The 22204-nt window shown below is 35.7% G+C and overlaps 1 protein-coding gene across 40 annotated transcripts in view; it reads left to right on the forward strand.

Moving 5' to 3' along the window:
• pot1 (protection of telomeres 1 homolog) overlaps window positions 1-22204 on the forward strand; it is an 86251-nt gene that overhangs the window by 24699 nt on the left and 39348 nt on the right. For 32 of the 40 annotated variants that reach the window (XR_012399919.1, XR_012399916.1, XR_012399917.1 and 29 more), the window contains 6 exon segments: window positions 6487-6594; window positions 6690-6728; window positions 7399-7504; window positions 9776-9906; window positions 12747-13037; window positions 13140-13295. The exons of 4 other annotated variants lie outside the window; for them this stretch is intronic. Coding sequence is in view for 31 of the 36 variants with exons in the window: in XM_073942181.1 (XP_073798282.1) it covers window positions 6487-6594; window positions 6690-6728; window positions 7399-7504; window positions 9776-9906; window positions 12747-13037; window positions 13140-13295 (831 nt within the window). In the remaining 5 variants the exon portion in view is untranslated. 40 annotated transcript variants of the gene reach the window in all.

Raw genomic sequence — 22204 nt, forward strand, 5'->3', positions numbered from 1 at the left:
GGTTCAGCATGAGTACAGCTATGTAGTTGCAGAGAGTGTGTGAGAGCCCAATGCAAGATTGCAAAGAAAGCAATGCAGTTAATCCCCAGCATATTATTCTTTGTTTAACGCTAAATCCAAGTATATAATTATAGTATAAAATAAAGTATATAATAACAACAACACACATTCAGTATTAATCCACACAGTGGCAAAAGTTGATGGCCTGCGAATCCCACGTTGTAACGTAGGTCATTGTATCAAAAATCAGAAAAAATCACAGGAACAAACACATCACTAGGTTGGCTATACTGTGGTATTGTTTTGAAAATAACAATAACAAATTTAACCCTTTATTCCCCACAGTCGAACCTCCATCTGTCAGTAATAGTCATCTTCGTGTCATGATCAGTCCCGTGATCCCCCACGCTCCGCTAGTGACTGTAGTAAAAGGCACGTTCACATCTTACTGGATCTGGTACTACATATTTGGTGATGTACCGTGTTGATGTCAACACATTCAGGCATGAGATCCAAACCCAATACGATTTATTTATTTATTCAACTCTGAGTCAACTATTTCGTTAAAGATTTAATCCTCAGCTGGATGTTTTCATTCACTTAGTGCTGTGTTACTCCATAGAAGATCATTTTCAAAAACCCTAATAGGGGCTCTTAAAGAATATCACTGGGAAAATGGAGACCAGAATTTAATGGTTTATGAGCACAATTAATTGCACAGCATGTGATATTATTTGCTAATTGCAAGAACTTATCCCAAAGGCAATCAACCTTGTAAAGCCACATATACCAAAACCACAAATATGACAGATATGCCAAGTTCAGAGGCTGGAATGAGATAAGGTGACATGACAATGCACAGCAAGGACTTGTCACTCAAGTGGTACCCCCTTAATTATGCAGAATTTTAAGGCTTAATTTAAATTAAGTGGATGAGTTATAAAACTAATTCACCCTCCTCTCAGTTGTCATAAAGGGTAATGCTATCTATATACATCAAAAACATTTTCGTACCAGCATGTAAACACATTTGTTGGATGTAAACACCTTTGTTTCTCCAGTAAAATTTTGGCATTTTAACATTGGAGTCAATGGAAATGTGCTCTGTTTTGGAGCCAGTGGTCAGTGGCAGTCGATTAATTGCAGTTACAGTCAATTCCATAGTAGCTTCATGAGTCAAAGCAGGAGGTTGCCTCTTGGTTATTTCACAGCCAAAAAAATAAATAAATAAAAAATGAGATGAGATTAATGAGTAAGAAGCTATACCATACACGGGAGCAATTTGATAACTTAAACCTGACAAACGTCTTGTATGTATATATTTTTATTTGTAGACATGAGTTTTTGCAGTATATTTGGTTTAAATTGATTCATACTGTCCTTTTGAGTATATCATGATGTACAGAAACGTTTTGTGTAGAGTTAGATTAGTTTGAAAGAGAATGTTTGAAAGAGGCAATAAAAAGAATCCAGCATGAATGCACTGTCAAATCTACAGAAAATAGTTCTGCCTGAGTTTACTTTCTTTGAAAACAGGTCATCTGATGTAACTTCATTTGTGTGAAGATAGTTTGAGACGGCGCAAAGCACTGCAATGGCAAAGCCAGTATTTTCCTGCTTTTTTTCCAGCAACACAATGGTCACCGCTAAGATCAGCTCCCCGCTGACAGACAATGACTTTCAGGGAGGAAATCGGCTTTGAGAGACATGCTTTCAGTCAGAACTCTGCCGTTTACTCCATAAGGATCCTCCTTTGTGACATTCGCCAAAATTATCTGATGCTCACTGGAGGAAAATGCCATGTCACCATTCACTTTTTCAGGAATGGTTTGAACTTTGGTTCTGAGTCTTCCTTTTCTTTAAGTTGGAGATGAAACATGGTGTTCAATGGTGGTTGTACAGTAGTTGTCATGAGCATTTCATTGTACAATTCAACAAAACGTTCTTTGTGAAGTGCAGTGTGACAAGCAGCCTCCACTTTTCTTTGTTGTTGTCTGGAGCTTTTTCGAAGATTATAAAACTGCCATTTGGCATTAATGATAGCAAGTCTTAAAGAAAGTGGCACAAGATAAATCTTTGGATTTGTTCCTTATTATGATGCTTGTTATTAGCCTCTCATTATGAAGCTAAACATTTTATATATCTTTGAGGAAGGGTTGAAGTCTTACTATTGAAGTCAGAATGATTAGCCCTCCCCAATTATTAGCCCCCTGCATATTTTTCCCCAATTTGTTTATATGTTTAACGGAAAGAACATTCTAAACATAATAGTTTTAATAACTAATCTTTAGTAACTGATGTCTTATATCTTTACTATGATGACTGTAAGATTTTTTTTTGCTAGTTACTAGTACTCAAATAAATAAATATAGCAGGCTTAACTATGTTAATTAGATTAACAAGCGAAGTTAGTGTAATTAGGCAACTCATTGAATTACAGTGGTTTGTTCTGTAGACATCCAAATAAAATAAATATTGCTTAAAGGTGCCATATACCAGTTCCCACAGATTTAAAAAATATACTTGCGGTGAGAGCCAAATTGAAACACATCATTTACCCAAATCAAAAAATTAGTTAACTATATGCAACAAGCAATACATAATTAAATTTATTACAATAATTGTATTTATTATACACTGTTTCTTTTCAATGGGTTAACAAAAACTTCTAAAATTTCCCTTTTATGCTATTCAGGAGCCATGTGCACATAATTTCTTTCTTTCTTTCTTTCTTTCTTTCTTTCTTTCTTTCTTTCTTTAAAGCAAAGTTTAAAGCAAACTTGAATGCCAAATAATTTTAGATAATATGTTTATAAAATAGCCTATGTAATATATTAACATCATCAAGTTAATAATCATAATCATAATAATAATAATTAGCAAATCAGAAATATATGACAGAAAAAGGAATAAAAATAGACAATATCTCTAAAAAATTATTTATAATTACAAGAATAAAACCTGTAGATTATTTAAATAAGACCAATGCATTGATCAACCATTACTAATGGTGTACATATATTTTGCATCCAGTTTAGACTAGTCATTTCATTCTCTTTGAGTATAAAGTTTTTCTGAGTAATTTAGAAATAAGTTTCTACATACATAGTAGATGAAATATACACTTAAAATAACTAAGGAAGGAAAATGATCACTGTTGTATCACTAGAAAACTTTTGGCTTATAAAACACAGTCTAAAGCATGCATATTAATGATTTCAGAGTATTTTTATTATCTCAGAGCTGAAAATGAGTCGTGTTCTCTTGATGATGTCAGCTGCTTGTCAAGTCCAGATAAATAACCTAAAGTAGGCAGGCACGCATGCAAATCCGAAGGCCATGGCCCGTGATTTTCATCACAGTTTGGCCCCGTTTACACTAGTGCGTTTTAGTTTGAAAACGCATAAGTTTTGCTACGGTTACGCCATCCGTCCACACTACGCCGGAGTTCTCGAGCACCGAAAACGGAGCTTTTTGAAAACGCTGGAAAGGCCGTTTTCATTCTAAAACGCTGCTGCTCCGTCTCAGTGTGGATGGGGAAAGACGGAGACATCTGAAAACGGAGGCGGGGCTGCAAACGTTCGCCTATCTGATTGGGGCTTTTCTCGCATCCTCTTCTTGTAAGTTCAGACTTCGCAAGTTTGATCAAGGCTGCAGTCTCCCCCTTCTCAGTTTGATATGGAAAACATACCGAGGACACGGGTAAATCTTCAAAGGGAACAGTGTACTTTATAACTTCATTCACATCACCTTGGCTACGTTGTTTCACTTTCTCAACAATAAAATGTAAACATGATTTAAGGAACTGCCTATTTTCTTTTTAATATTAGCAACTTAACAGACAGCAGAAATGTTGAGGCGTCGTGCTGCATATATGAGCGTCATCTTCACTGTTTGGATATTTATAACAAAACGGAGCCGATAACAACTGTCTCCTTTCAATTTCAGTGAAAATACGAAACGCACCCTCTCTTTTGCTGAATATCAGTTTTAATAATCGATAATTATAAAAGTATAACATACAATAAGTTTATACATTGTAGGAAATAAAGGCAAGCGATCAGTCAATGTACCTGGATTAATCATTAACTTATCTTTGCGCTTAACCAAAACATGTTACCCGTGAACAAGTAACTTAATAGATTCCAATGATCAAAGTCAGGGAATTGGCCTATGTCGTTAGATAAAGACAACAACATGAATGAAATATCACGTTTAGCAAATATAGTGAGATTAGATCCAGCGGGAGATGCTTGATGAGCAGTCCGACAAGCAGAGCTCTCATCTGGGTAGAAATGCTGGAGCGCTTGCCCGAGAGTGTGTGTGTGGTCACGTGATGTGCGTTTTCAGCGTTTTGGTGTGGACGGAGAGCAGTTCAGAAACGCTGGGTAAAACGTGAGTGTGGACGCGGATCGTTTTCATTCTACAACGCCGTTTTAAATCTAAAACGCACTAGTGTAAACGGGGCCTTTGTTTTGTCTTCTCATTGGCCTGTTGTTCACCGGGATTTGTACACTCTTAGGGCCCTATCGTTTGCGCTATGTTGTTTAAATGGCAAATCTATTTGTGTCCTATTGTGGACTCATGTGTGTGCCGTCTAGAAAGGAGGTGTGTTAAGTTGCATTATTGGTGCGGTGCTATTTTGAGGAACTAAAGTATACTGCGCAATTGACAAGCTTCTGTTCTAAAGTCCAGAGCAGAGCACATTAGTTGTGCGCCTTAAATGTATATACATTGCTTAATACACACAGGATACACAGCAATACGTAAATATCTTTACTAATGAAAAATAATTAAAGGATTAAAATATTAAAAAAATTATTATTTTCTACATAATTATAAAAACCACTGTCTCCATGCCGTCTTCATCTCGGGGGGCTTTTTCAGTTTATTTATGACAATTTATTTTTGTATAATGTTATTATAATTAGTACTATTATTTGTTATATGCACATTTATATTTGTTTTAATAAAAAAAAAGCTTAGATTTGTCCACCTTTTGGGTTTTTGACCATATGGGGCAAAGGGAGTGTGTTGGAATATAACTACATATATTACCCCACTTCGTTATTATTGTTTCATTCGTTTGCTAAAAATTAGAACTGAATTTAGAAATAGTTTTGAAATAAATCTTGGCGGTTAATAATCAAAATTAATTATGTAAGCTAATGAATGTCTTCTGTGGAATGCATACAACACCATTTCCTCATCCACGAATGTAATGGAGTAAAGTAAAGAGAAAGTAAAGAGGCCGAATGGAGAATGCAATTTTTTTACCTCGTGCTGCAGATGGTCTGTTTAACTGTGTTCTCGCTACTGAAGTGTTTAATTTTTTTTCCATGTGCAACGTCCGCCATGTCAGTAACAAATGCACCATGGCATGATGCAACTGACTCCTAAAGATAAGATTCTTATGGTTCAATGCACATTATTCTCAAAATACACCCATACTGTAAGCACAACCCTGTTAGATCATGCTTAAAATTTACATGAAAACATGGAAACAGTGGTGTCTGAGGCTCACAGAATGCCCACTTTCATATCCACTTGTTAAGTGTGACGTCACGTGGATCTGCTTTCGGGTCAAAGTGCCATAAGAAACTGAATGGGGAGCTTCATCAATTGCTAATAATAAATTTTTACAAGCTGATCTACAACTTTCAAAAATCACGATCGCAATATATATCCATGCCTAATATCAGATGGCCAGAAAGTTATTTATTTTTTGTTAAATTGTTAAAACGATGTTCATGATGCAGCAAGTCCAGAGATTGATGACCATAGTTTTATATTAAATTCACTTTTTTTTTTTACACTTTAATGTGTGATATGCAAACGATGCGTGATAAATGAATATTTTCTTAATTCAAATGAGTAGCGGCTCAGACCCTGGGTATTCCATACCTCACTGATATGTTACAACTCAACAAGCAGATACTGATCTTTTATTATTCTACTGTGCCTCAGTGTACCCAGATTTTCATTACAGGGCACCTTTAAGAGGGCTAATGATAAAAATGCCTTGCTCTGTTAAACATCATTTGGGAAATATTTAAAAAAAAATAAATAAATCACAGGGGGGCTAATGATTTTGACTTTATCTGTATATGTTTTTAAATAAGAATAAACCTTCTGGCCCAAAGCACAAAATTGATAATATTTTAATTTGTTCTTCCAGAGATTTCTTAGTCTATTCCTTTCAAGTTTATTGCAATTGGCAATGCAAGGATTGCAAGATTAATTATTAGTATTGAATAATACTAATAATAAAATCATGTGGCTTGATGTGATACTGTTATGTTTATTTAAAGTTTTTGCTTGTTACAGTAGGTAATAAATAGGAATATAAAATGTTCTAAACTTGATCTAAAGAGAATAACAAAAGAAATAAAGGCCAGATCTGTTTATTATATATTTTAAAAATCAGCCATTTGTATTGTTTGTGCATTACATCAATTAAATTGTTTAACTTTTTATTCTTTTTAGGACATTGTACTGTTAGCAAACTTTACAATCAGCAAATCTCCAACTTTTCTCAGAGACAAACTACATCCTTGTCAGCTGGAGATGGATAACAAAGATGCCTGTGTCTATGTGAGTCTCATCTGCTTGCATTTTAAAATCTGCACCATCCTTTTTGAACTTGGCTTTTCTTACTCCAATTTATCATATGTGTTTGTGTTTGAAAGGTATGTCCCTCGGCTATCCCTGGTCCTTCTAGTTCAGAGGTGCAGTATGCATTACTATTCGTGTGGATATTAGAGACAAGTCTCCTCCAGTCTATCGTATAGCATATATGCAGTTTATCCCTCAGAGATCAAGGAGATTCTTTATCTAAATTGGCTTCCGTCTTCAGGAATTTGTCTCTGTCGGATTGTGTGAATGGTTATTCCTTCACTTCTGTACAGCTTCCTTTTTAATTTGCCATCCTCTTTTTAGATTTGCTTGGGCCTGATCAAGTGCTTCAAACAGTACATGCCTCCAGGCACAATCAGTCTAGACTAAATTCAGAGCAACAATGCATTTGTTGGCAGTGAAAAATGGGATTTTTAAGCTTTATAGCCAGCTTTTGTTGCGTAATGTGTATTGAAAATGATTTAATTTTAACCAAGAAAAGTTGGGCATTTAAAATGAGAATAAGTAGCTGCTAATTGAGACAACAGAACACATTATCTTGAATAAGGTGATATATTATAAATTTGGTTTAATTATTGCAACATGTTGTGCTAAAGTACAATTATTCCATTGTGTTCTGTTTGTGGTAATAAACATGGAATAAATGCTGTAATTTTATTTTTATTGTTATTTGTAATTATTGTTGTTAATATTATTTTTTTTGCTGTCAGCTTGTTTTTAACCAAGAACTCTGCGTTAATGGCAATAATCCTCTTTCTCTAGGCCAAATACGTTTATGTTCCTCTAAACAAATTGAAGTCCAAAACTTTGGTGAACGTTTATGGAGTGGTGACTTTTTTCAAACAACCTTTCCCCTCTAAAGGTTCAGGTCAGTGGATTTTCTTTATCCCTGCAAGGCTTTTATAGCCTCTTCTATTGTGATTTGAGACCTCTGGAGAGTGAGGCCAGAGGAACGATTAATTTCTAAACTACCTTCAGGAACAGTGAAATAGCCATCAAAATAGAGAAAGCATGAATGGATATCAATGTAGTTCAACCTATTACTCAAGGTTTGTTTGTATAAGTCTTTGTCCTTTATAGATTAGCATTTCAAAGACCACCAAAACAAAACTCTGATCTTCTCCTGTGCTGCTGGTAACGAGTTCTTTTTTTTTCTCTCTCTACAGTGTTGATTATAAGACGATTTACAATTATCATATTAATTTCAAGAAATGTTGATGGCAACCACTATTTGGCAAACCACTCTCTTATGGTTCATAAACATACATATGTAATAGGGCTGGGCAATTTGGCCTAAAATCTAAATCTCAATTAATCGAACACTTTAACTCGATTACGATCAATTTAGTGGAATTTTTTTGCCCTTTTCGTTCACTGACAAATTTTGTACAGTAAATATGCTCTCATATTACAAGTGAGAGATTTTTGAATGAGAAATGCATTACTTAATGTGGTGTCTGAATAACACTGAGAACCGGTAACTGTACTGTGGTGTTAGTAACTGTACTATGGAGTGGATTTTGAGTGGCCACTGTGATCAGATACTATATCAAAGTTGGCGACCCGGGGTGTTTCAGACTGCACCAACAATGCTAAGGACTGGGTAGGTGGGGTATAATTACGTGAGTTTTGCTGGGAGCAATAACAAAACGGGAGGGTAATGGAAGATGGCTCTGAAATACGGGAGACTCTTTGGGAAAATGGGAGTGTTGGCAGGTATAAGCATAGGGGTTCTCAACCGTCCACCACATTCGTTATATCATGCTCTGTGTTTGTTATAAGTCATCTGTGCTCAATGCTCAGTTGTTTTATCGAAATCTCACATCGAGGACAAATCTGACCCCCCTTCGGGTGACTGCGTATCACACAGCGCCTGTGAATTAAAGTCAAGAAAAATAGAAACATTGTCTGATTGACAAGCAGCACCTAAATGTGTTCAAAGGAATTTAAAATGCCAAATGGGACAAATTTACTCTGCATTTTAAAAAGTAAACCATTCTATCTGTATTTAGCTTATACTTAAATGATGGCTTTGAAGTGCTAAAATATCTCTCAAAACGCTTTTTCCGACATTACATATTTGTACAAATGTACGTTACTGTAACACATTTTATGCAGTTCTGCTGGTTTTAGTTCTCAGTTCTTTCATTTTATTTGTACTTAAAATATTTATTTTACTTGCTTTATGCAACAGTCAAGTTGCCTATTAATCTGCCATCGGAAGAAAAAGTAATCATTTATTTTTGACAATTAAATTTATGTAAAATTGTGAATATAGGGTTATATAATACTCTTGCAATATTAAAATTATAGCTTTTTTTGCATTGAGTAGGCTATTCAGTTCATCAAGTCAGTTCAAAGTTTCATAAAGTTTTTAAAATAAAATCAGTTGTTCACTGTATAAAAATTAACATTTTGAAATATTTATATTTATCAGCCTATATATAACAGTTATCAGCTTCCAAATCTTAAGAGCTATCGGTTATTGATATCGGAAAAAACTCCATATCTCTAGTAAAAAATAATTTTAATAAAATGGTAAATATGCCATCTCAAGTTATCTCTGGAGCAACTTCCAATTATTGTCAAGGTAGTGCAAAGTAAGGCTCTGGAATGGGTCCATTGCCTTGCTCTACGCAATGTCGTGATGTTTAATTACATTTTTTTAAGAGGTGCTCATCACGTGGGTTATGCAACTGCACAAAGGCTCCACTGAACCATTCGCGTGTGCTTGATGCAGAATAATAAACCAGCCTTAAAGGAGTGGGGTCACATGACTCCACACGCGATAGGGAATGTATTTGGAAAAAAAACGACCTGAAAAAATGTGATTGATTATAGGTTTTGTATGTTGATTTTGATCACTTTTGGATTAATCGCCCAGCCCTAATATGTAAATACATTCATATTTCATATAAACCTTTTATATAGTCCTTTAACTATTGCCAGTCTTGTAATGGTAAACATTTCTTAGGCATGAGTGAAGAAACATTAAAGTGTTTTAAGTGTTACTTCTGCTATCATTTGTATTAAAAAACAGTTGTTTAATCCTTGTCTGTAATTGGTTATTTGGCATAGCCATAGGCATATTTCCTCACAATAGAGATTTTCTAATCTCCAACTCATTATTTGTCACTAGATTACTGCACCACACTAAAGATCACAGATCAGTCAGATGTTAAAGTGATCTGCACCATCTTCTGTAAAAAGCTGGAGGATCACCCACTCATCTTCAGAGTTGGTGACATTATCAGACTGCACAGATTCAAGGTGAGGAGATTTGACCTCCTTATTCATTCTTTATGATATGAAAATTGGCTTCATTCATGTTATCTTTAAACTGAGAGGTGCAGTTCTGGTCCTTTACAATGACCTTCCTGCAAATTGAACCATGATTAAAGACACTTGACCACTAGAAATATACTTTAAGCTGACCTTAAATGTCCAAAGAGTTTTAGTGTTAAACATATCTTAAGTGTTGCAAAAATATAAATCCAATGTAATTTAAACATCAACTCAAATGTATTGCTGAAAAAATACATTGGCTCTTTGTATGAACACGGATAGTCTCAAAATCCTTCTTCACATCTTTAACAGACGTCAGAACAGCAGAAAACGGTGCTACTGCACACAAGTCACTTTAGAGCTAGTATTTAAATGATTCTCTAGCGTAATATCCAAAGTAATGACAAAATATGGAATTTTGCTGACATTTAAAGATTAAAAGGCTGAATGGCATGAAATGCCACCAGTCTACAGAGATTTCCCAGTATTTCAGTGTTGCAGTCGGGGGACTACAATGAGTATCTCCGAAAAAAGCAAATGCAGCGCCAACACTATCAGATTAATTTTGTGTTTGCAATAAGGAAAACTGCCAAGCACATTTTGAAGAATGTTAAAAAACTGTAATCATTGACTTCCATAGTAGTTGTTTTTCCTACTATGGAGTCAATAGTTACAGGTTTTCAGCTTTCTTCATATAAAGCTATTTTCTCCTTTTGTGTTCAACAGAAGAAAGAGACTCATAAAGGTTTAGAATCACCTGAAAGTGAGCAAATAATTGTTCCTTTAATTGCCAAATCCCGTTAATTGGATTTCATTCATTCATTCGTTCGTTCGTTCGTTCGTTAATTCGCTCGCTCGCTCGCTCACTTGCTTGTTCGTTCATTGGTTCGTTCGTTCATTTTTTAATTTTTCTTCAGCTTAGTCCCTTTATTCACCAGGAGTTACTACAGTGGAATGAACTTCCAACTTATCCAACATACATTCACATACGGATACCCTTCCAGTTCACAGTACTGGGAAACACCCATATGCTCTCACATGCACACAGATACACCATGGACAATTTTAACTGGCCCAGCCAGCCACTGTGTCGCCCTAATTGGATAGCATAGATATGGTGTTGTAATGAATGATGTGCACAACAAGCGTAACAGGCTAATGATGATCCGTAAAGCTTCAGAAATTACCAGTTAATTTCAAAATTCTTCCACTGTCAAGTGGTATTGGACAATATTGATTCTGATTTAATGCCTTTTGTTTTAGAAAGAATTTCATTCCTATTGAAACTAAAAAGGTCCATATAAACATAAAGTTGCTTTGTGTATTAGCTGTCATTTTATCTAGTATTGTGATTACCTTTAAATTTTTTTCTGACTGTGAAACTAGTTTGAGTAGAAAATGTCAAAGCACATGTGCAAAAAATTGTGTGCATTCATTTGAATATCACATTACATGCGATGTATGGATTCTGATTTAAAAAATAAAAATAAAACACAAAAAGTGTACAAGCTTTTAAAGTTGAGGAGATACAGAGTGTATATGCCCACACATGAAACAACTAGGGCTGCTTGATTTTGGAAAAAATCATAATCACGATTATTTCAATCTTAATTGTAATCACGATTATTTAAAACGATTATCAGTTGAAGTCAAAATTATCACTTATTATTAGCGCTCCTGAGAATTAAAAAAATATATATATATTATTTCCCAAATGATGTTTAACAGAATAAGGAATTTTAACAGTATTTCCTCTAATATTTTTTTCTTCTGGAGAAAGACTTATTTGTTTTATTTTTGCTAGAATAAAAACAGGTTAAAATATTTTAAAACCTATTTTAAGGTCAATATTTTTAGCCCCCTTAAGCAATATATTTTTGATTGTCTGCAGAAGAAACTACTGTTAAAATGACTTGCCTAATTACACTATATAAGCCTTTAAATCGCACATTGAATCTGAATGCTTGCATTTTGAAAAATATCTAAAATATTATCTACTGTCTTCATAGCAAAGATAAAAGAAATCCGTTATTAGAAATGAGTGATTAAAACTAGTATGTTCAGAAATAAGTAAAAAAAAAGTCTTCTTTCCATTAAACAGAAATTGGGGTTGCTAATAATCAGGAGGTTCTAATAATTCTGACTTCAACTGCATATATACAGTCGTTTTCCTCCCTGCAAAGGAAAGAGAAATAAATACAATAGAACAAAAATATGAAACAAACTAAGCATCTTCACTTTAAGAAAAACACTTTAGCTACAAAAGTCCTTCAGTCAAGAGCAGTGAGGGATTTTCTCCTTGTTGTTTGATTAATGATAAAAACAGGCGGCAGCAGGAATATCGTAACTTTAATGGTTTCTCTTTCTTTTGAATCTCAGCTCGTTTGTTTATTACACAAATGAGGGTTTATATAAAAAATCACAAAAGACCATGTTTTGACACCTATTTGATCATTAAAGCGTTCACGTTAAGATGACTTTAGATGTGTGCGCTCTGCTCGTCTCAGTGTGCGAATAAGACCGAATGCTGACCGCATGCGTGCCGCACACACAGAAGCATGAGGTCTTTTCGCGCTTTTAAGAGCAATGAATGTGTACAACTGGAAAGGGGGCAGTATATGATGCAATAATCGTTTATCTCAATTAATGCTTTTTCATAATCGTTAGAAGCCAAAATCGAAATTAAAATCGGATTTTCGATTAATTGCACAGCCCTAGAAACAACAACAAAAAAAAAAAACAATACTTTGGTTTATGGAGTGATTTATGAAGTGGTATCTTCTATTGGAGTTAGCTAAGAATATTTTTTTTATGTTTTCTTCCAGGCAGAAGCATTCAGAGACTCCATTACACTCATAAACACATTCGGTTGGTCTACAGTCACATTCAATGGAATTATTGACAGCCCAATTGTCCCCCGTACCTCAAGCAAATCATTTTTCTATGGGGAAGCCGATAAGCGCAGAGTTCAGGAGCTTCGCCAGTGGGCTGCCAACCAGTCTTTATGCAGTGACCTTAACACCTCCCTATCTTCGGTACAGCCCCACATGTACTTTGATTTTACCTGCCAGTTGCTGGCCAAGGCTGTCATGCATAGTGGATGTATCCTTTTGAAGGTGCTTTCTTCTTTTTTAACTTTCAATGTTATCGTAATCTTCAAAATAATCAATTTTTTTCAAATACAGTTTGTGTGACTAACAATTACACAATATAATCAGGTGTGGGACGGGACCAGGTGTCAGCTTCCCTTGTTGCAAGTTGCAGTTCCACCTGATGAATTGGAAGGTGAATGCACTCTTGCTAAAGACAAGATGAACTTGACAGCCAACGTTCTGGTCTATGATAATCACTTGGAGGTCGCTCGAGACTTAAAGGTGAGTGTTGCTGTTGGTTCTATCTCAGCAGTGTCAAATCCTGCTTGTGTACAATCACAGTCCTGTAGAGTTTATATCCAGCCTTAAACAAAAATAAACCAGCTATTCATGGAAGTATGCTTACTATTCATTTCCAAAATTTGTGATAGATCTAATTAGGGCTGCATGATTCTAGCTAAAATGAAAATCACAATTTTTTTGCTTAAAATCAAGATCACTATTTGCTCATGATTCTGTAGATGTAAAATAAAGGTTAATATGAGTAGGCTATTGTTAGTGTTATTTCTCAAACATAAAACAACAATAACAATATAAGGCTTATGTGTACTTATACTGTTGATTAAATGCTACATTTTGTATAAACATGGAATGATAGATTTGAACAGACTAAATATGTCCTGTTTGTTAATTCACAGTAAAGTGATGACAACAGAATACAACTATTCATAGTTCTAAAGTTGAATTATTATGTCAGAGACATGCTTGTGATCTGTCATTGACAGCATTATTAGAATGAAAATTTCACAGGTAAAATGAGACATTTGTCATTATCAGATTCCCTCCTGCAGTATATTCAACATGATATAGGCTATAGATATACTGACACAGTAAACATTTGTTTTTTATGCTCAGCAGTTTGTTTTTAATATGAAAGATTAAACTTATCAAGTGATTGTCATAATTCTATCTCTAAAATGTGATCGTTTAAATGATGTGCAGCCTGTTGCACTTTCATTGCCTCGTACGTTTATGTCATGTCTGCTGTGAGAAAAAAAAAAAAACACCTGCAAATCATACTTCCCGTGCAGCTCTCAAACAATCGCACTGTATAACAAACTCAACTTTATTTACAACTTAATTAGCTGTTATTCATGTCCTCTCTGAGGTAAACAAACAGTGCGTCAGCGCACGTGCGATTTCGCAGCCGCAAATACATCATTACATAAAGACAGAAATAATATTTTATGGTGAATTACACCTTATAAATACAGTATGTGTCACTTTTAATGCCATTTAAATGTGTCCATGTTGCCTAGCAGCATATGTAAAACAATGAGAAGACTTGTGCGTCCGCCTTTACGCTTCTCTCCTCACCTTGAAAAGATAATTGGCTGAATCGTAGGAAAGCTGATTTAAGATTGTGAGTAGGGTCGAATCGAGATTGCAATCTTTTTTTGATTAATCGTGCAGCATTAGATCTAATCTATTTATAAGGCTCTTCCAGGAGCAGGATCAGTAACCATTGTTCTATAGATACAGAAGGTAAAATTAGTATTGAGTGCATCATTTTGTCAGAAAACATTTCTTATGACTCATTTCCACTGAGTGGTACGCTACAGTTCAGTATGCTTTTATGGCTGTTTCTTCTGTCTATCTAAAAGCAAACCGTACTGTACCACTTTTTGGGTACCTAGCACAACAAACGTGGACCAAGAGGTAAAGCAAGACGCACAACTGAACGCTGTTAGTTTACTGAGATATGCCACTACCAAACAAAGGAAGCAGCATTTTTAAATACAGAGCGAGACATTACACCATATTGATTTATACATATAATAACAAGTCATGGTCGACCTGAGCTCAAACAAACCTTGTTGCCGTCTTGATGAACAGCCACAAAGCCAATAAGAAGAGCAGATTCTACCCCGTTGTTATTTACAAGGCTGTCTAATGCACAAGCGGTTTTAATTTCACCAGACAGGTCTGCGTGCGCGTCTATATTTAAAATAACAAACTTCTTGAGCTGATGATAATAATGTGTGCGCTTGTGACATTTGATCATCTTCTGACATCTGACCCTCATCTGAAATGGACAAACGTGAGTGTGATGTGCGAAAAAGCATAGGTGCAAATGATTCCTTCAGTAACCTAAAATAAGATGAAAACTGCCACGTTTAACTATTATCCTCAACTTTTAACTATTATGAATGACATAATTACTTTCTAACAAGACGTTACATGTGCTGGTGAAGATTAAAGATACAGATAAGATGTTTGCACTGACTGTGGGGCTATATGCTGTGTGTAGTTTTTCTGTTATGGTAACATATCGGAGACTGTAAGGGTCTGTATGTGTTTATATATGTTGCAGTTGTTTATTTGTTTTATATAATTGCAGACATTGCTTGCAGCCTATTGATCTGCAGTTATAATCAAATTGTGATCATAGAAAGGTTAGTAATGAACAATTCTACAGAAGTGTTTATCTGTATGAAGCATCTGTTTTGTAGAAAGTGCTTCTCATATGATATGTGTGCGACCCAAACAGCTTTACTTTGACATTTTTTTGAGCGAGAATGACGTTGACTGAAACTTTCTGTTGTACACCCCGCCCACCATTAGTACCCCGTTTGGCAGTTGAAATGCAAGTTTGATAAAGGTGGCTCGTACCGTACCACTCAGTGGAAATGTACCATAAAGACGCTGTCGACTTGCAATTTTCATCAGATGTCGGTAAACTGGAGTAATTTTACAAAAAAAGTTTTAGTTTAAAAAGTAAGTTATGTGTATTAAATAAAATGACACAGGGGGAAATTATTGAACACATGAGGGAAGGAAGGTTTAAAAGGGCATGGAAGTCCCAGACAGCAGCTGAAATCCCTCAGTAGTTAGAAAGCAACCCTGTCTCAGTTCATGAGGATGAAACCAAGGTTGACATTTCAGCAAGACAACGATCCAGCTTTCAGAAAAGAAAAGAGCTGCTAGAGTGACCCAGACAAGCTCCTTTCCTGAATTCAATAGAAAATAAGAATCACCCAAAGAACTGTCAAGATTTGTAGACTCTGTTAAAGTCTGTGGAGGAGCAACACAGTAGCTCAGTTGTTAGCACTGTCGCCTCACAGCAAGAAGATCACTGGTTTAAGCTCCGGCTTAGTCAGATGATGTGGGTAGTTTGCATGATCTCCCTGTGTTAGACTGGGTGCTTCAGTTCCCACCACAGTCCAAAGACGTGAACTGAATAAACTAAATTGGCAGCCCGTTTTGGTTTATGATAATTACTTGGAGGTAGCTCGAGACTTAAAGGTGAATGTTGTTGTTGACCTTGGTTCTATCTCAACAGATGGTCTATCTCAACGTATGGTCATTGTCCTACAGAGTTAATATCTTACCCTAAACTGATCTAATCAAGAAAGTTTGCTTGCTATTCATTTTAAAAATTTGTAATAGATCTAAACTATTCAAAAGACTTTTAAAGGAGCAGGAACGCAAATCATTATTCTAAAGATACAGCAGGTGAAATAAGTATTGAGCGCACAATCATTCTCAGAAAACATTATTCTAAAGGTGCTGTCGACTTGAAATTTTTTAACCAAATGTCTGTAACAACTGGAGTAAACTACACATATAAAGGAAAGCAAAACTAATTAGTTTAAAAAGTAAGTTATGTGTATCAAATTTAAATGGCACGGGGAAAGTATTGAATACATGAAGAAAGTAAGGTTTAAAAGGGCATGGAAAACCCAGACAGCAGCTGAAATTGCTCAGTAGTTAGAAAGCAACCCTGCCCCTGAAGATGAAACCAGGGTAGACATTTCAGCAAGACAATGATCCCAAACACAGCTTTCAGAAAAGAAAATAAAGCTGCTAGAATGACCCAGACGAGCTCCTTTCCTGAATTCAATAGAAAATAAGAACTAAACTAAACTCAAGATTTGTAGACTCTGTTGAAGTCTGTGAAGGGGCAATACAGTGGCTCAGTGGTTTGCACCGTCATCTTACAGCAAGAAGGTTGCTGGTTTGAGCCCCAGCTGCGTCAGTTGGCGTTTCTGTGTGGAGTTTGCATGTTCTCCCTGTGTTAGATTGGGTTTCTTCTGGGTGCTTCAGTTTCCCCTACAGTCCAAAGACATGAATTGAACAAACTAAATTAGCCTTAGTGTATGAGTGTGAACAAGTGTGTATAGATGTTTCCCAGTACTGGGTTGCAGCTGGAAGGGCATCTGCTGTGTAAAGCATGCTGGATAATTTGGCGATTCATTCTGCTGTGATGACCACTGATGAATAATGGAACTAAGCCGAAGGAAAATGAATAAATGAATGAATTCTGGGGGGAAAACACTGCAATGCAATCCATTCTCCATACAAGAGTATTTTTGAGGTTGTCATTATCAAAAAAGTCTTTTATACAGAGTATTAAATAAATTTCAGTAGTTCAGCACCGAACCTTCTTGTGGCATTCTATTGTTATTGCACAAGACATTTTTTTACTGAAATCTTTTTGTTTAGTTTTATTTGTTTGTGTTTTTACAAAAATCTGGGTCAATTTTTATGTAACAGCTTAGAAATATATTTACCAGGACAAATCATGATGTGTTCGATACTAATCTTTCTCATTTTAGGCAATATTGTGTTTCCTGTTGGATTTTTTTTGTTTGTTTAGATTACATATTGTCAAGCTTCAATGGGGAATAAATTGGGTGCACTTCCACTAAAACGCCTGTCCTTCAGAAAGTGTCATTTGATTAGCCTACATCCACCACCACATGAGTGTTCTCTTTGAGGCTGTTACTATTAATATTTGCAAAAGCCATCCAGCACAAGAGAGTCATGCACCCACCTTAGGGGTGGTGGGGCTCTCGTTGGGAGATCACAACTGTTGTAAGCATTTATATGTGGGGAATGGGGCTATGACACCCTGTTTGGGGGATTATAACGAGTTTATAAGCTTTTCGGGGGATTGTAATAGGTTTATAAGTGAAGACTGGTCGGACAGGCACGCCATTGCAAAACTGCCCAATTTTACACTAACCGCCTATGTCATTTTTTTTACCTGCAAAAATAAATTTAAAACTGCCCAATTGAGCAGGAAACCGCCCAATCTCGCAACATTGCCCGAGTTCAAAAATCTAAAATTCAGCGGGCATCTGCTCTGCGTAAACCAATCAGGAGCTTGCTCTTTTGGGGGCATGATTATGACGTAGTGCCTGTTGTTGGTGTCCCGGGGACGAATACTCCTGCCAACACTGACAACAGGTCATCAAATTGGGCTCGGCTCAGTCTGAAGCACCAGGGAAAGCTTCCATCATCTTCCATGGGTCTATTTACGAGTGAATAGTGTAATTTATAAGTACTTGATGCGTCTGGGGTGAACACAGCATTAGAGTTGTCCTCATACGATATGGTTTTAATTGATGCGCGACTTCCACTGACAGGTGAAAATCTGGTCTATTTGCTTACACTGCAGGTACGAGGGCACAGATCCGATTCATATTGGATAAATTTTCACATATGAACAAGGCCTGAATCTGATTTGAGTTAATCCATGTGATTTTTTTTTTTTCCTGTCTACATGTACAAACGTCATATTCGATCGAGTGTATTCGAGTGTAATTGTTCTCATGAACAGATTGTCATATTATGACATTTGCAACATATAATCTCCATTAGGCGATATGGCAAAAATTAAATCTCGATAATTATTTTCCATAATTTCCATTTTCCATTGAACAATAATAAAATACATTTCAATATAAGTTGTTAATGTTTCCAGATTTGAAAGAGTACCCCAACAATGACTGAAGCCACAAAAATTAGAGGGTCTATTAAATATCATAACATATTTTCAGAGGATACATTTTCGGCGGCTACAAATTCTATACATCTCTAATACCAACACACTTTTACATTTCCATTGTTGCACATTTCTGCTATGTGATTGGCCCTTAGTCCAATATAGAGTAAAAAAAAGTTCAGAGCTTATCATAAGCTATGTTTTCTTCCAAAAATGCGAATTAACTTTATGCTCAAAACTGAAATATTGCATAAAAAATGTGCAAATAGAGCAGCATTTCCATCCAACGAGTCAAAGCGGACAAAATCATTACTTCCTGATTATCTGGCGCCAAATTTCAACAGCACTTGATTCTGGAGGTCATTAATAATATAATGACACTAACACTGAGATGGTTAAGGTGTTTTAGAATGACCAAAACAACATTTCAGATGTTTTACAGTGTGCTCAGCCTGCTGGTTTGTCCATTTGCACACATTTTTATCATCCCTTGATGTCTTATAAAAAAATCATATAACTTTCTTTAATGCGCAAACTGGAATTTGTTTGGTAAAAGTGTTTCCATCAAAGTTTATGTGCATCTTTTCTTATTGGATAAAAAGTTTTAAAGTTATGCGCATATGTTTTTATGTGCATTTTCAAAATTAATGCGGATCTTGGCATTTCCATCAACCGTTTTTTTTTTTATGTTTATCCAAGATGCGCATAAAAATAGGTGGATGGAAACGCAACTATTTTTATTGACATAAATTTTATCACAATTCAATATAATATTGTTTATCGGCCCAACCCTTATCTACATTTCTTCTGTTTTCCTCAGCCATCATCCTTTCTATGAATATTTAAACAAGAAACCTTTTATGCTACTTTTTTAAGACCCAAATTGTTTCTGTTCATTTTTGTAATGTAAAATTGTTCCAATGACAGTCGAGGGGCGAAAAAAAACTTGGCACCTTGGATACGTGATTAAAAGCACAATGAATAATTTTTATTATAATACAACTGCGGTGCATATTTGATTTATCATTTCAATAGTTTGAAGTGGACGCTGATGTATGAGTGTTAGTTTTTGTTTTAAGGAGTAAGTCATTTTTGTTTGGCTCTCAGCATAATGGTTCTTTTGTATATGCACTGTGTGAATTATGAACCAAGGTGGGTGGAGAGAACAGTGTTGGAAAAAAAGAAACAGCGAGTTGCTGACTATGCAAGTTCTCAATGTTAGAGCTGTTTAGCTGTATACTCTACTGAATTCCTTTGCTGTGTCTTTATAATGAGGATACATTTAGAATTGTTCTAATTACTTCCTCTACTGTGCAGTTTCAGAGACCTGTACTGCGATCGTCAGTTCTTCATATGGTTGTCTTGTATGTGGTGCCTCTCATACTATGTCAGTACAAAACAACTGGCCTATCCATCACCCACAGTTCATGATGTTGTTAAAGTATCTCTTCAGCCACAAACTATCAGTTAGAGTGACAGAAAGAAAGATATCCAGCATCAGCAACTCTTACCTACAGATAAAGTACCAGTCTTTGCTGACAGTTAGGGGAGCCATTGTGAGATGCATTTACGCCTATGCTATCTCTTATTTATAATTTCATCACGAACTGGAGCTGTGCACGAATGAATGTTATTTCATAGTGACAGTATCTGAGAGAGCATGCATCAAGCTTTTGATACTGTTTGCGCCCTTGCTTTTATGATAAACATCTATAGAATACAGTATTTTGCTTTTTTATTGGTTGAACATTACAGAAGTCACACAATATTATTATTTTTTTTCCCCTAAAGTTGCTGATCTTATGCTCATTTATTAAAATAAGTTTAAGGTTTTCAGTGGATAAGAGTTCTAGGGCTCAATTTAACGATCTAGGTGCAAAGTCTAAAGTGCATACTGCAAAACCTTTTAGGACATGTCCAAATCCACTTTTGCGATTTTAAGGATGGAAAAGTATGCTCTGCGCCATGATGCATAGTCTAAAACCTGTTTTTTTCATCTGCGTCGAGTGATTGGCGTGACCCTTATCGCATGCCTTATGCATTGTCGTCTATTTGTATTCCTGCGTGCTGCTTGTGTTGCTCTGCGATGACACTTCTGAAACGATTGCTGGCAGTGAGGTTTTTTGTTCCTCTGTGTCGAGTTTCTTTGCTGGTGTTTTGTTTTTTCTGAATGCTACCTTTATGTAGAAGTCACTCAAACTCGCTCATTTTGAAGCAGGAACCAGCGGACCTGCATCAACTTTAATCATAAGGTAAACACAAAACAAAACTTTCAATCTGGAGCTCATGAAAGTCGACACTTGTTAGCATTCACTCTAACGTGTTTGGTCGGCTCTCTGTCACGTGTACGCTTGTCAGCACCACCAAGCTGTCCAATCACAGAGCTTGCACTATGCGTCATTGCGACAGGTAGTTAATTTTTTTGAGAGGTGTGTATCACCGATGCCGACGGTGAGGGCTATGTGACCACACGCTGGCTGTGCCGGAGCATACATATGCGCAGAAGTATAAATCAGCCTTAACAGGGTTGTGCTTATTCTCTGAATGAGTTGGCCCACACTAAATCTGCGCACGCAGAATTTCGCAGATTACCACAGATTTTTAGCCCATCATTGATTCTGTTTATTTACTTGTGTATATGTGTGTACACTTATATTTATTCAGTTTTTTAATTTGTTTCAGTATAATTATTGACTAATAATAATATACATATAATTTATTTACAAAACAGTTTGTAAGTAATATTTTCTGTTTTTAGTAGATCTAGAATATATAAGACTTGCTTTGTTTACCAAATAAAGTGGATCTAATTGGATTTGTATTGTAAACATTAAATACATGTTAAAAAAGGTATTACTTTTTAGTTCATATGTTAAGGTTTTAGTTATGATACTCCCAAAACCATTCCGCATAAATCCTCAGATTTTCAACAAAATTCTGAGCAGAAATAGCAAAAAATGTCTGCAGATTCTGTCTGGCCCTAGTTATGAGTGTGTTTTGAGCATAACGTGTATAAAACCAATCAGAGTCTCATCTCACATCTCCTTTTAGAAGCAGTTGCGTCGCACCTTTGCTATTTACATGGCGGACTTTGAAAGAGGAAAAACTGAGTGCTTCACTAGCGAGAAACAGTTCAACAAACTATCTGCACAATAATGATAATTAACCTCCTCCATTTGGCCTCTTTAATTTCTCTTTATTCTTTTAATTTCGTGGATAAGATTACATTGTTATTCGCACTCCACTAAGGACATCCATTAGCCTACATATTTAATTTCGATTGTTAAGCACAAAGATTTACTTCAAAACTATTTCTAAATTCAGTTCTAATTTTCAGCCAATGAATAAATGAACAATAATTGTTCATAAGTGTGGTCAAAAAATGATATTAGTTAAATAT

Source organism: Danio rerio, chromosome 25 (assembly GCF_049306965.1).
Source record: "Danio rerio strain Tuebingen ecotype United States chromosome 25, GRCz12tu, whole genome shotgun sequence".
NCBI classification, from domain to species: domain Eukaryota; kingdom Metazoa; phylum Chordata; class Actinopteri; order Cypriniformes; family Danionidae; genus Danio; species Danio rerio.